General features: G+C 35.1%; 1 protein-coding gene across 8 annotated transcripts in view; it reads left to right on the top strand.

Moving 5' to 3' along the window:
* The window catches only part of FRYL (FRY like transcription coactivator), a 272,384-nt gene that overhangs the window by 165,340 nt on the left and 91,041 nt on the right, over positions 1-16,003 (top strand). For 5 of the 8 annotated variants that reach the window (XM_064366949.1, XM_064366933.1, XM_064366947.1 and 2 more), the window contains 8 exons: positions 1,150-1,248; positions 2,400-2,501; positions 5,611-5,655; positions 8,414-8,517; positions 8,710-8,818; positions 10,352-10,438; positions 13,128-13,299; positions 14,061-14,193. In XM_064366949.1, the coding sequence (XP_064223019.1) occupies positions 1,150-1,248; positions 2,400-2,501; positions 5,611-5,655; positions 8,414-8,517; positions 8,710-8,818; positions 10,352-10,438; positions 13,128-13,299; positions 14,061-14,193 (851 nt within the window). The remainder of the gene's footprint in view (positions 1-1,149; positions 1,249-2,399; positions 2,502-5,610; positions 5,656-8,413; positions 8,518-8,709; positions 8,819-10,351; positions 10,439-13,127; positions 13,300-14,060; positions 14,194-16,003) is intronic. The other 3 variants (XM_012441093.3, XM_012441090.2, XM_012441089.3) reach the window with 1 other exon arrangement.

The raw sequence follows: 16,003 nt of genomic DNA, 5'->3' as shown, positions 1-16,003 counted from the left end.
CTTCATGGTCACTTGGCATTCTCCTTGCTTATATGTCTGTGTTCAAATTTCCTTTTTTTAAAAGGACATCAGTCATGTGGATTAGGGTCTTCCTGATCCTAGCTTAATTAACTTGATCCGAAATGACCTATTTCCTAATGAAGTCACCTTCTGATGTATGTAGGGTTAGGACTTCAACATGAATTCTGGGGGGATATGATTCAACCCATAATACTAGGCCTCTGTAGATAGAGCTCCTTCTGCCTGGAACATTCATGCCTCTCTAGTAACCTCCCTCCCCTCTGCCCAGCTGACCTCTCTTTCTTTACTCATTTTTGTATTGAGTGCTTTCTGTTTGTCAGGTCCTCATCTATGCACAAGGGAATACAACAATGAATATGATAGGAAAGACTCCTTAGTGTAGACTTTACTTACTAGTGCAGAAGATAGAAAATATACTAGTGCATAAAATAGGTAGTGTGTCAGATTGTGGAGAGTAATGTGATGAAACATAAACAGGGTGGGGAGCATAGGATTGCCAAATGGGGGATGAGGGAGTTGAAATTTTAAAGAGTGTGATTAGGAAAGACCACCACCTCGAAAGAGATGGTAGCAATTGAGCAAAAACTAAAGGAATGAGACAGCAAGACTTCCTATGTCTGTGGAAGGAGCTTCTCTGGCAGAAGGCCCCAGCGTAGACATCCTAAGTCGAGAAATGCTTTGGTGCATTCTAGGAACAGCAAGGAAGCTCCTAGGGCTGGGTCCCCGTGCACATGGTCAGAGGGTGGGAGATAAGGCCAGCAAGTTTAAATGGGAGACTTTAGCAATATTTCTGGTAAGAGATGTTGGATGCAGATTAGATGTTACTTCCTTGTGGAGTTTTTCCATAGGGGACCCTTTTGAGTGCACCAAGAGCACAGAGAATTTGCTCTCATTGAACCTGTTCTACTGTGTCCTCCTTGCTTGTATTCCCACTTTGTTCATTCAGGGCTGAGACCAGGTTTATCTTATGTACTTAACATTTGGTCACTTGGCACATTGTAATACTTCAGTGAGAGTCTCAGTGAATTATTAACCAATTTCAAACCTCACAGAAAGTTCTTGTAACCTTTGTATAGTTTAATCTACCGTCTGTAATCATTTTCTTTGTTTGCATTCTCTTTTTACTAGGCTGTTAAAAATGAAGTGAATGTTCCCTGTTTGAAAAATTTTGTGGAGATGCTTTATCAGACTACTTTTGAACTGAGCTCGAGAAAGAAGCATTCATTGGTATTAAGAAACATTTCAAACCTTTTCATATTTAATTGGGATCTTTAGTAATTGATTTATGAATTCACTGGAGATTTAAGAGAATTGTAAAATCTAAAATTGTAAAATCCCTGAAGTACAATACAAAGGCAAATTTTACATACATATTTTTCACATTGCTCTATTTAAATTTTCTGTTCTTAATTTTACTAGCTGTGCATTTGATGAGTTGTTCAGACTTCATTCTAGGTAGTCTTGCATTGCTTAATGATGGGAATATGTTCTGAGAAATGTGTTATTAGGCAGTTTCATTCTGCAAACATCATTGAATGTACTTACACAAACCTAGTTAGTATTGCCTACTACACAGTAGGCCATATGGAATAGCCTGTTGCTCCCAGGCTACAAACCTGTACAGCATGTAATTGTACTGAATACTGTGGGCAATTGTAACAGAATGATATTTGTGTGTCTAAACACAGGGAAGGTACATTAAAAATATGTTGTAACCTCAGGGGATCACTGTCATAAAGTGATTTTAGCAGCTGTTTTGTCTAATCTTTTCTATTCAGATTAAAGGCATTTTTTTTCTACCTATTTCACATAACTTTTCTGTGGATTGGAAAAGGTTTGGAGAATTGGTCAAACATTTGACTATCTAAACTAGAGATACAATAATAGTAAACATGATTGTGTCAGGCATTGAACTAAGTATTTTGCACTTTTTTGTCTTACTTTAAGCTTCACAACCCTGTAAGATATTTGTGATTACTGTCCTCCACTTTACATGTTTGGAAATTGAGGCTTAGAGTGGTTAATGTAGCCACCATAAGTTACACATTTGACAAACTGAAAGCTAAAACTTTAATTCCATCTGTCATCTGATCCCAGGGACTAGTCATAACCACAAACTGGATGGGGGACTAATGGGTTGAGGGAGAACTCATAGCATATTCAGAGAGGTATGATCAGTCAAGGAATTTTCCTTATAGAAAATTTACCTTTTATCCTTCTGCATTGGATTATTCTATGAGATTATACTTCTTACTATAAAATGGAAAACTGCTTAAAAGATTTGTTTCTTTGCTTATGAGAATAAATGAAATATAATTTACACGTCCAGTGCTTTTTGATGAGAAGTGTTAATTGTCTCTTTTCCCCATCTCCTTTAGGCTTTATATCCACTAATTACCTGCCTTTTATGTGTCAGTCAGAAACAATTTTTTTTAAATAACTGGCATATTTTCCTACAGAACTGTTTGTCACATTTAAAGGTAAGATGTAATCACAGTTCTGATCTGTGAATACTGACTGTGGTGTATTTGTTTGTGCATATAAGTTGAACAGTGCATAATGAAACTTTTGTTACTATTGATATACTTGAATAGTAACATGTTGCCACATTCCTTTTCCTATTTCTTCTACAGGGAATCATGTATAGATATGAGTAAACCTTTGACTGAAAATTTAGTTTGTCCTAATGAATGCAAAATTGTACATTTTTAGTGATATTTATGTTAAATCTAGGAATATTTGTTAATATTTTTAGAATTATAGAGTATTACTCTCACAAAACCCTTTAGATACTTATTTTGTCTTTTGTTTTGAGGAAATCAGTAATGTTGGTTTAAGTCTGAGCAAAATGAAAAAAGCTTTGATGATATCACTAAAATTTCATTTAATTTAAGTATGCCTAGCCATATCTAAAAGTTGATACTGGATCCACACAGACGTAAAAGCTCCTGAAATGATTCTGACTTGAATGAAAGGGTACTTGTCACTAACACTATTTGGCACATCCATATTCAGCCTCTCTTAGTCCTGAACACAAAACTGTGAGAGATACAAGGATCATTTTCTTCCCAAGATGCTCTGCTGGCAGGATCCTCTGTTCTTATTTGGGTAGGAACACAATTCTGACAGAGTGTGGGAATATTCTTCAGCTGCATGTCATGCCAATGCTTGATTTGAATATTCTTTTGGTATATACTTAGATGAGCCTATTTGAATATTTGCTTGTAAGTTATAGAAATATTGCAGACATGACATTCCATTTCCTGGTATTCCTCTAAGTTAGATTTGAAACTGAAAACCCTATACTTTGAAGATAATGGAACTGAGGCAGATAGAGTAAGTGACTTGTCTTTGGCTATGCAGCTCACTGTGCTATTGTAGAAGTAGGACTGCCTCTTCTTCCATACTTCAGGAATGATCCACTGGATATTATCCTGTACATCTTTTTCATAATTCTATGTATCATTTTCAAAACTGCCTCAATTTCTTAGGTATATGGAATATATACTACTTTGAGAAACATTTTTGTCTGTTTTCTTTCTAGATAAACGTTGATTTTACTTATGTTTGGATGAGAATTTATATACCTTCTTTGACTGTTTATGAAAATTGCCAGGACCAAATCAAACTGATTAAACTCTTTATGTCATGCAACCAGGGGATAAATTTTATTTAACTAATTATAATATACTTGTTTCTGTTCTTATTTTGATAATTTGTACAGATAGAGGGACCAAAAGAGAATTGATAATTTTTCTGGATAGTATGATTTTTCATAAGTTTATTAAAATATTTTTAAGATATGCATTTAAATGTTTCTGGAAGACTGCTTTGTTTCATAACAGTTCATTCTTTTCTGTTGCTTGTTGGAATTTTTTAATATATATACGTTTCACCTAACATATTTGCAATACTTCGCAGTACCTTAACTTTTTTTTGTCTTAAGACTTTCATTTAAATGCTCTGTTTTCTTTGAACCCTTACCTCCTGTTAAATATTTCTGGCATATTGTTCATTTTCATTAATGGCTATGTCAATCTGCCAGGCTAAAGGAGATAAGAGCCACTTAGCATGAGTATTTGGAATATAATTGTCTTGGCCATTAACCCTTAACTTAACATTAAGGCTCTATTCAGCAGAAATTTAATGAATTGGCTCCTATTTATTAAGTCTTAGATAATGTGGCTGCTCTGCATAGTTGAGGTAAGGAGTTGAGCATGGAAGGAAAAACTATGTTAGTTATCTATTATAACAGTTATTTGTTTTATGTATAGGGAAAACTGATCTAAGATAAAGGCCTTACCTAAATAATTTTGAGATTCAGTTAATCTCTTGATACTAAAAACCTAAAACAATTTCCATTAGACCCATACTTTTTTTTTTTTTTTTTTTTTTTGAGATTAAGTCTTGCTCTGTCACCTAGGCTGGAATGCAGTGGCACGATCTCTGCTCACCGCAACCTCCGCCTCCTGGGCTCAAGTGATTCTCCTGCCTCAGCCTCCTGAGTAGCAGGGATTATAGGTACCTGCCACCACCCCCAGCTGATTTTTGTATTTTTAGTAGAGATGGGGTTTCGCCACGTTGTCCAGGCTAGTCTTGAACTCCTGACCTCAAGGTATCCATCCACTCAACCTCCAAAAGTGCTGGGATTACAGGTGTGAACCACTGCGCCCAGCCTAGACCATACTTCTTATGACTGGTTTTTATTACTCTTTATTGGATGCTACATCCTCTAAGTACAGAATCTCACTTGATTTTTACTGTACATGAGGCTGAAAGAAGATAAACAACCTGTATTTTTGGAGCCAGTAAATCATGGAGATGGACTTGTGTCCATATTCACATAGTTCCATAGCTCTCACTCTTCTGGTCCACCATGTTACTTCTGAATGTAGTATAAGGAATGTTGTTGAATATAAGCACTGAATATTTTCAGAAAACATGTTAGCAATAATTTGGGGATATTAAAAAGGCATTATTCTCTAGAGTCATAAGAATAAATATGAATTTTAAGGCACTTTATGATATTGCACAGTTTTTAAAAATTATCATACCAGTTTTAAGTTGATGACCATGAAAAATGAGCTGTATCCCTATGTGCCCATAAATAGCTTGTGACAGAGTGTCACTTTATTTCACTGAAAAGTTAAATCTTTAATTTTTGTTCCAAACAGAGTGTGGTAGTCTCCCATTCCGATGTCTGTATCAATTTAGATACTTGTGTGAAACATGATTTTAAAGTTTCTGGAGAATTCTTAAGAGAGATTTTTTTCCAAAAATCTATACTTATTTTTATTAGAAAATTTAAAGTTGTCTGAACTGAAATGCAGTGCTTTAGGAAAAATTCTAAGAAAAATCAGAGAGTTAACACTTTTGTTTTCTCTTAGTTTGAATATTATAGGTGGATCTCCCATGATGCCCAAATTGTGGGATTTTTTTTTAGTGTTTCTGGCCACTGTCTTGGACATTTCAAATTTCTTCTAAATAGAGACCTTGGTGAAGAGCTGTCTTGTTTTGTGCTTATTTTCATCTAACATGCATGTGCTGCATCTCATGTTTATGTTTGCTGTCTCACATTGCTTTATTTAGATGCCATCTAACAACAGTATCAGAAAACAAATAGAAACACTCCAGGTGAGTTGTGTCGACATTACAAAGTAAAATATTGCTTTATTTTCTTTAAGTGTGGCGTTTGTTTTTCCTTTTCCCATTGTTGCATTGCATGTCTAATGTATTTATTCCAACCTGCTTCTGGTATTGTAAAAGAAGAGTAGCACACAGCAGAAACATTCTTCAGAAGGTTTAATATCAATGTGGCCCCAAGATGAATTTTAAAAATAGGACTGATACTGAATGCGGATTCCTCACCAAAATTCACTATTTTAAAATACTCTGTTTAATATACATTATCTAGCTGTTATAAATGAAAATGTTTAATTTCCACTGAAATTAAGGAGACAGTAGCTTAGATTTTGAATATAGTTTGTTATTATTGTTTTTAGTATTAATTTTTGTGGGCACGCAGTAGGTGTATATATTTATGGGGTACATGAGATGTTTTGATACAGGCATGGAATGTGAAATAAGCACATTGTGGAGAATGGGGTATCCATCCCCCCAAGCATTTATCCTTTGAGTTACAAACAATCCAATTATACTCTTAAAGTTAATGGAATACAATTTTGACAAATTAATTTTTAAAATTTTATCCTATTGATTTGGGTTTTTTGGTTTTTTATTTTTTAGAGACAGGGTCTCACTATGTTGCCCAGGCTAGACTCCAACTCTTGAGTTCAAGCCGAGACTACAGGCATGCACCACCATGCCTGGCTTTACTGGTTTGAGTTTTAAACAAACCATTTTTTTTAGTTCAGTAGAAAAAAAGAGAAGAAACATTAAAATGATTGTTGCCAAAGACTATATTTGACTGACATATCAAAATTTTGTTTTATATTGTTCATTAGATTTTATTTGTATAGTTGTTCAAATTAGATTGAATATCTTTGTTTAAAGCTCAGATAAATTTAGGATGATTTTATTATTCAGACATATAGCAGCATTGTAGCAGCTGAAAAAAATAATAATTGATTTTTATCACTTCTCATCTTGCTGTTTTGGCATTGTGTGAATGCCAGCTTTGTTTGAAAATCAAGGTTTTTCATGCCAGATACCTCATCACTTAAGATAATCCAAATACTTTTATATTTAATCATTCATATGAGAAAAGTTTTTATGTAGAATTGGACATATATTTTTAAAGTATAATTTTTAATAATATTTTGAAAATACAATTTAACAATATAAAAATGTTATTTCATGTGTACCTAAAAACTAATGGGACTTATTTAAGAGCGGTTTTAGGTTCACAGTAAAATTGAGAGGAAGGTACCGAGATTTCCCTACCTCCACTCAGGTCTAGCTTCCCCCATACTCAGCATCCCCCTTCAGAGTGATACATTTGTTAAAACTGATAAATATACATTGGCACGTCTTTATCACACAAAGCCCACAGCTTACATTAGAGTTTACTGTTGGTGTTGTACATTCTATCGGTTTGGACAAACGTATAATGACAAGTACCTACCATTATAGTATCATGCAGAGTATTTTCACTGTCCTAAAAATCCTTCATGCTCTGCCTCTTCATCTCTCTCTATCTTCCTAACTCCTGGCTGAACTATTTTGACATCTGGTTATCTTAGATTTAAATGATAGAAAAGAAAGTTATGTTTTCTTAAAGACATTACTACAGAATGCTTGGTTGCTATGTTAGTAGTATACATTATATGTTAGGAAATTACTCGGAAAGTATATTTGAAATTTGAGATCATTATGGATCTGGCACTGGATTGATACTGAGAGTCTAATCAGCAGAGTAACTGATCTTCCATCCTTAATTATATCAGATCTTTATCCAAATAGATGTGCAAAAACCTAAAATGTAAATTCACAATAATCAGTACATCCTAAAACTAATCAACAGATGTATAAAGAGTTTCTTCTTAAAAAAAGGAGATTATTAGCTGCATTTCAAAATTTACAATTAAATCTCACTGCTTTACTGGTCATTTGAGAACTTTATTTTTTATAACAGCTAGAATGAAGAAAAAGTATGCTGATCAAATTATGATTAAAATGGAATAACTTTCTGATTCTAAATAATACTAATAATTTAAATAATATCCTGATTCCAAATAAAAATTATAACACTTAATAGTCAATGAATGTTTAATACATGCCAGGTACTGTTCCAAGTGCTTTACAAATATTAACTTTATCTCTAAGGTAGGTACCATATTTTCTCCATATTAGAGATGAGGAAATTGTGATTCAGAATCATATAACAATGCCCAAGGATGGAGCTTAGATTTAATCCGTTTTTCCCAGTTTTAGAGTCCATGCTCTTAAGTCACTCTATTCACTCATAAGGATATGCACTTCATAATATTTTGCATTATTTTGTAAATGCAAATGACTATAATACCATTTGTTGTTCTGAATTTTAACTGTATATGGACTACAAGTGAATTACACCAGAAATGAGTGATCCTTTTTCAGTCATTATGTCAGTATTGGAGTGTGAACTGTTTATCATCAAGTAAGTTTCTGTGTGTAATTTTAGAGTTCTTAGAAATATTAGTATAATTTTATTTACTAAATAAGATTTAGTATTTTCTTTTGAAAGTATAAGGAAGGGCTCAATTTTCACATTTATGGTTACTTTTGAGCCATATACTTACCTTATACCAAATATGTACCTGTATATTTAAACCTGTTTTAGATGGAATACAAAAAAGATGAGCTTTTAGTTGTTGACAGAGAATATGTTTGCTCTTAAGTGATTGCAAGTATTTTAATATGTTTATTTTTATTCTCTTTTGTTTTAAAACAGAATAAAGATCCTAAAATGTCTCGAGTTGCACTGGAATCTTTGTATAGATTATTGTGGGTTTATGTAATTAGAATAAAATGTGAAAGCAACACTGTAACTCAAAGGTGAGTATCTTTGCTTTAAAGTCCATTAAAAATCATGTTTAAAAAAGACACACTAATAGGAATTTTAGTAAACATTATACTTTGTGGATGGAATATGAATTCTGTTAATATATTATGAAGAATAGGAAGTATTTTTTGCTAATATGCTGTTGATGTCGTGATCTCATTATAACTAGATCTTTTTCCCTGTAGTCGTCTTATGAGCATAGTGTCAGCACTTTTTCCAAAAGGCTCACGAAGTGTGGTTCCTCGTGACACACCTCTCAATATATTTGTGAAGATTATTCAGTTCATTGCTCAGGTGAGTGTTTCACCTCATAGTAGGTATGTTTACAAATTGTTAGAGTAATCTATTGTAATCAGTGGGAGCTTTGAAATTTTTTATGCATCTAAAAACATAGCATCGAATAAGTTTTTTTTTGTTAATCTACACTTGCAGACAGAAAGGAAACCCACAGGTGGAAGCACTTTTAATTGAAAAGTGATCAACAACATATCTCATACTCCTAATCTTAGTGCATTTACTAATTACCTCCTGAATATCTTGAAGGATTTCTTAGAAAATTATTTTCATAGTCTATATTAATCTAGGCTCTTAGGTACAGATAATGGAATCCACTGTAGCTAGTTAAACCCAAAGGAATTTCGAAAGGAATATGGATAGCTCAAACAATTTATAGTCGGGCTGAAGAAATGAATTCCAGTCTGAAAGACAGAGGAAGCTGCCACCTTGCCAAAATAAAAGCCATTAGATAAGGAAGTCACCACATGTGGTTGTGCTTCAGAATCATGCTGTGTCTACCGCGTTCCTCACCAGTAAAATAGATTTGTTTCTCCCTGCCTTCCTCCTCTTCCTTGCATATCCTAGTTCCCAAAGAGACTCACATGAGCATACCACTTGGCAGGGTATAAATCATGTCCTCAAGCTTTTTGTTACATGGGATCCTGGGAAATACAAGTTTAGCTTTCTAGCATCTGCAGTAAAGGAAGGATTATTAGAAGGGATTAAATGGGTGTTGATGAGCCAATCGAAGGTTTTGGTCACATTACCTTTTGAGACATCCACCTTGGAGAAACGTAAGTAGGGTTACCTCCTCAACATGGGAAAGTGCTGTGATTCCAGAATATTAGTTGCATTTGCTTTCAACTGAAACTGTAACAATCTAGATGATCCATAATACAATGATTTTTGACAGTGAAGAAATAAAGAATATTTAAAGAGAATTAGTACATTGTTATTTACTAGAGAACAAAAGTAATGACAATTAGATAAGTAGAAGGTTATCAGTCAGATTAATAAAAGCAAATTGTACTTTAGGTTGCGTCTCTTCCCTTTTCTTTTTTTCCAGAATTGTGCCCATTCCCTTGAATTAGTTACCTTCCTCCAGCACTCCGCCAGAATTATAAAACTCCATTCAAACATCAGTTAATCTTATTAGTTAACTTTTTTTTTTCCTCACCCTGGGAGATTTCCTTCCTAGAGCCCCAGCCCCATTCTTCCTGACCCAATATGAACTCACTGCTCACTAGGCCACTGCCTGGCTATTGTCTTGGGACTTCCTTTCATTATCATTCTGGGAATTCTTTCACTTTGATTTTAATTTGATTTTGGTGAATGAATGTTTAAAACTTTTATTCTGTTAGTTTGGGTATTAAATCGTTGATAATATACTTATAATCATATATTTTGACCTTAATTCATGCATATTTCTGTTCAGCTATGAACTTTTTAAGGGCACAAACCTGTGTTGTTACCATTGTATATCGTATTTATAATTCTTAGCATGATACCTAACACATAGAAGCAAGTTATAAGGATTTTTTTTTTTTTAAGGAACGTTTGGATTTTGCAATGAAAGAAATAATATTTGATCTTCTCAGTGTTGGAAAATCTACTAAAACTTTCACCATTAATCCAGAGGTAAAAAAAAAATTTATAATCTAATAATATACAATTCTATACTACTTATTTTTTTTAGAGCATGATTTCTAGAATTAGAACTCTTAGGTTCAGATCCCAGCTCTACTTCTAATACTAGCTGTGATCCCAGACAAGTTACTTAACCTTTCTGATAGCTGGCTGAATGGTTTAATAATAGTGTTTAAGCATGGTAGAAAATAAAAAGGAGAGGAAAATTTTGTCGGGTTAGTCAGCTCAGCTGGCTCCTGGAAGTTGCAACATGTGCTCAGGTTTTTTCTTCCTTTTTTTTTTTTTTAATTCACATGATTTATATTTAAGGCGTTATTCAATAAATTTCATACATTCAACATTTATTGAGCACCTAAAATGTGTCAAGCACTGTTCTATGTGTCATAGAAAAAACAAAAACTTGTTGTCTCACCCCCACCCAAAAAAAAGTAACATTAAAAAAGTAAATGTTCTATCCTGCCTCCATGGGCTCATGATTCACTAGTAAACTCTAATTCATTCTTTAGACATTAGATATTCAGGATTTTTCAAAATATTTCATAAATTAATTGTTTATTGGAATCTAATTACATTTGAGAATATAAAAAGGCAAAATAGGCATTATCTGTTTTCTTTTTTCTTATTTATTTTAAATTACAATCTTGGTCCAATACATAGTCAAATCCTAAGATATGTGTTTGTGTGGTTAACAAATGAGTTGGAAAGATACTGAAGCTTTTCATTTGTAATATTTTTAAGATAGCTTAATAATTATTTCCAGATTTAGAAAGTAGGCAAACGTGATTGTTGTATAGCTGACATACTTAACACGTCGGGGGTACATGCATCCCAGTGGGTGTAGAAGGTAGTTCACTGGAGTACAGGAAGAAAATAAAGCTTTTATTTATATATTTTTTGGTTTCTACCAACAAAAATGGTTTCCAGCAACAAAAATTATGAAACAAAAGATATTTTATTGAACATCCATTAAAAAAATATTCACTTGGTTGAATAAATGTATTTCTGAAAGTAAATTTTTTTCTTACTGAAGTTCTCATACTAGGAGTTAAAGAAAAGTTCTGCTGAGTGTTTTTTGGGTGGTGGTGTTGTTTATTAGGTTTACTTTGTTAGGATTATCTTGAATCTGTATTTTCTTTTCAAGAACTTTAAGTTTGTAAGAGCTAGTTTAGTTAAACCTAGATAAAATTACCCATTAGCCCATTTAATCAAATACATGCAAATTGCAATACACTGAAAGAATGTATAAGTGAAGCTTCCTCTGTCAACTTGACTACATTGTGGGCCTTCTCCACTTCTTTCAAGGTGTCATCTTTGATTATGTGACATGTGACTATCTGATACTTAGACTAAGGGAGGACACCAGTACTATGTTGTATGTGAAGATGAGTGAAGCTTTAAGTTTTAATCTCAGATAACAAATACATATAAATAAAAGCTTTATTTTCTTCTCATATTCCAGTGAACTACCTTGCAAACCCACTGGCATGTGTATACCCACTGGAGAGATCACTGGTGTATATCAGAGAAAATGACAGCTTGGGCTTAGATCATAGTGGTGCAGACAGAGGAGCATTCACTGAGTAAAGAAACACTGAGAAGGAATCATATTTGGGGGCAGCAAGGTCATGCATTTGGTTTGAACATGTCTAACCTGAGGCATCCAAGTAGAGGCCTCCAAGTAAGAGATGTCAGATGGCTCTGAGTTCAGGGAGAGGTCAGGCTTAAAATTTGTGGGAGATCTCGTATGGGTGGTCATTGAAGCATGTAAGTATATGCAGTTGCTTTGGGAGGTAATCATAATGATAGGAGAAGGCAGCCTAGGAGGACCTTGCCTTGAAGCAGTCTAACATTTAATACCCAGGTAAAGGAGGTTAAACCTAAAATGCAGATAAAGATGACACAGCCAGAAGTGGAAGAGAGATATTAAAGAAGGGAGTGTTTCAGGAGAGAAGGAGTACTTGACCTTGTCCATGTTGCTGAAAAATCAAATAGCATGCTATAAATAGGCCCACTGTTTTGAGCAATATGGTCACTGATGAGTGAGAATAGCTTCAGGAAAGTATTTGGGGAAGGTTTGTTCCATTAAGATAGCAAGTATAGTTCAGATAAATGGGATATATTCAGCTGAAAGGAAAATGTTGAAGATGCAAGAAAGAGAAGGTATAATTGGCGTTGGAATGTTTTCAAACATGCAAGAACAGATGGGATTCCAACAACTAGGAAGACTGCCACTCCCTCACTGTACCAAGAGCAAAAGGGAGGGAGAAGAGGCTCAGGTATAAGTAGATTAATGTGATTTGTAATGAGAGATTGAGGAAAGTTGGTGATTTTTTTCTTTCGTGAAGTAGAAGACAAGTCATTTGCCTAGAAAGGCAAGGGGACGGGACCATAGGAGGATAGGAGAGTTGAGGAAGGATGGAAGAGGATTGCTAGAAGCCTTAGAAACAATAGGAAGCTGGTTGACCTCACAAGTGAGTGAGTGGCATTTGGGAATTTGATATTAAAGCAAACTCTAATGCCTGGGCTACTTAAAAATATTGGACGGAGAAGTTTTAGTGTTCGTTCTGTCTTCCTTCCTTCCACTCCCCCAACTCTGATGTTATTGATAAATATTTCTAACATGCAAAAAAGGTAATTTATGACACTCATTTCTTCCTTTTGAATTTTTTTTCCTTTGAAGAGAATGAACATAGGCCTCAGAGTCTTCCTTGTAATAGCAGACAGTTTGCAGCAGAAAGATGGTGAACCACCCATGCCAACAACAGGAGTTATTCTTCCCTCAGGAAATACTCTTCGCGTAAAGAAAATTTTTCTCAATAAAACCCTAACAGATGAAGAAGCAAAAGTCATAGGTTAGTTTAACTGAAATTAAGTAAGTCGCTTTGTAATACAGTTTCATATTCTTTTATAAAAGTCAGATCAAATCTAAAATGTATATAAATTTGCCTAATACCATTTTTGCAGTATATACAGCTGTACAAATGAATACTTCTTTTTTTTTTTTGAGACAGAATCTCATTCTGTTGCCCAGGCTGGAGGGCAGTGACACGATCTTGACTTACTGTAAGCCCCGCCTCCTGGATTCAAGCGATTCTTACGCCTCAGCCTCCCAAGTAACTGGGACTAGAGGCATTCACTACCATGCCTGGCTAATTTTTGTATTTTTAGTAGAGATGGGATTTCGCCATTGTTGGCCAGGCTGTTCTCAAACTCCTGACCGCAAGTGATTCACTCGCCTCAGCCTCCCAAAGTACTGGGATTACAGATATGAGCCGCTGTGCCCAGCCTACAATGAATACTTTTTTTTGATAATAGTTATGAGTCTTCATGTGAAGAGTTTTCTAGTTAAATCTTTATTTTATCACAGGATCCTATTCACTGCATTCTCCTTTCTTCAACTTAATTTTAGTCTTCTGCATAATTACTACATAATTTCTCCAGTTAGTCCAGTATACTGAAGCTGATCATCAGGGGGAATATATCACAGTTGAAACCCCTTTTGTGGCAGCAATAAGCTAATATCATTTAAAGATTGATAGGCTTTTACTACAGAAAGTAGCTAAGTATTCTTAGCTAATATCAGATATTTTATAACTGAAGTTTTTTCCCCTAGGAATGTCAGTTTACTATCCTCAAGTAAGAAAAGCATTAGATAGCATCCTCAGACATTTGGACAAAGAAGTTGGGAGACCAATGTGTATGACCAGTGTGCAGATGTCTAATAAGGAGCCTGAAGACATGATTACGTATGTAGTAAATTTTTGCCTTTATTGCCCTTTCAGTTTTCCTAAGACGGTATGGATGGTTCTTGCTTACCTGTCTCCTTACTTTGTCTTTGGAGTTCTTCCATGTTTCCATCTGCTGCAGTTTTCAATACAGTGATTCCTTCCACGTGCTCAGTTTTAAAGTGCTGTCAAACTGGCATAGACAGCAAAACTCACTCTGGATCCCAGTCTGATGTGTTGTCAATGACAAGGCTCTGCAGTTACTCCATGAGCAAAATATGAATCCTAGGTACCCCGGATGTATATGGGCAGGATTGGTTTATTAAGTCAGATAAATGCTTTTACTTCCAAAGCCCTAGTTCAAAAAGAAAAAATCCTGAAAATCTGAACTCCGAAAGGAACTAAGGGGTATAGAGAGAAATAGCATGAGTAGTTTTTTTAGAACCAGTACCTCATCCCACCCCACCTCCAGGGCCTCGTCATTATTTGTCATCCTGGCATCTTTTTTTCTTATTGCTAGGGACTTCTCCTCCAGAGGGTGTATGTTAAGGCAGTAACTTATTTTATTTGCTAGAAAACATCTACATATTCTCTGTAAGGGAGGAGATTCTTTCGGATATTAATATTTGCATCATTAGAACACCAAATTTGATATTTCATCTCTAAATTTAATACACAGTTATTATGGACTACTATATGCTAATATCTCTGAGAGTTTCTTTAATGTGAATTTTTTTCCCAACGTTACTTCCTCTGGGATTTCTTGTTTTTCACCACAACCACCTCAGTTTTGTCAGTAAGTTTGCTTTCACCCAGTTCCTCTGATACCTATATAACATCTCGAAAGACAGCACTGTCAGCATTCCCTGGCTAGCTCTTTCTTCTGTAACTCCATTACCTTTCTAGTCTATTTCAGTGTGCTTTAATTTAGAATCTTTGAGATAGAGAGCACTGTCTCAGTGACTAGGAGAGAAGCAAGATAGCAATGAAGATGTTTTTACTTACAGGTGGCAGGGGTGCACTGCACACATGGAGGCCTCACTCACAGAGGTCAGGGAGCATGTGGAGAGAGAGAGAGAGAAAAACACGCCCATGGGCCAGTGCCTTTTTTGGGTTGAGGGTGTTTTCCAAACAGTTACTGATGGGGAATTCTAATTGGTGGATTGAAGGCAAGCAGGCATGAGTTCAGGAGGTCCTGCTGTGCCTGAGAGGTGGTCACTGCAGCACATCTGCATAGTCCATGTGGGGTACGCAGGTCAATGGGGCCAGTCAGGTAGGCTGCATCTAGGTGTTCATAGGGAGGTGGTTGCCAGGAGGAAGTTGGGTAAGACAGATACCTGGATCAACCATGTTTAAGAACTGGGAGATAGAGTGGGGTATAGAACTGGAAACTAGTCATGTAAGTTTGACTTTCTCATACCAGTCAAACTTATATTTAAAATGGATGCCAAAGCAACATAAATAAGAACACACTACACAGTTATACTACTTTTTTCTTTCTTTCTTGTACTTCCTGTTAGTTAGCCAGTACCCTGTTTTGATTATCCATTTTTGTAAAATGTCACGTGGGTTATTCTGGGAGACCAGGAGGCATCTTTATACACTTTGCTGTCTGTTTATGAAGTGAATAATAGATGCATATTGACCAATCACCGACAGCCTTGACAGAAATGACAGTGATTATGATGTGCATGGTGCTTTATGGACCAAAGAGCCAAAGCAAAGTTAGTTTATGCTGTTACTTAGCGTATGGTAGCTTACATTTGAACTGTGTTTTTGGGGACTGGTGTTATTTAACTAAAGTGTAGTAACTGAAATTCATGCATTTTGA

The sequence above is a fragment of the Aotus nancymaae genome, unplaced genomic scaffold (genome assembly GCF_030222135.1).
Source record: "Aotus nancymaae isolate 86718 unplaced genomic scaffold, 86718_ANA_hifiasm-v0.15.2.pri h1tg000006l, whole genome shotgun sequence".
In the NCBI taxonomy this organism is placed as follows: domain Eukaryota; kingdom Metazoa; phylum Chordata; class Mammalia; order Primates; family Aotidae; genus Aotus; species Aotus nancymaae.
Note: the sequence above shows the minus strand (reverse complement) of the source record. Positions and strands in the feature narration are given on the sequence as shown.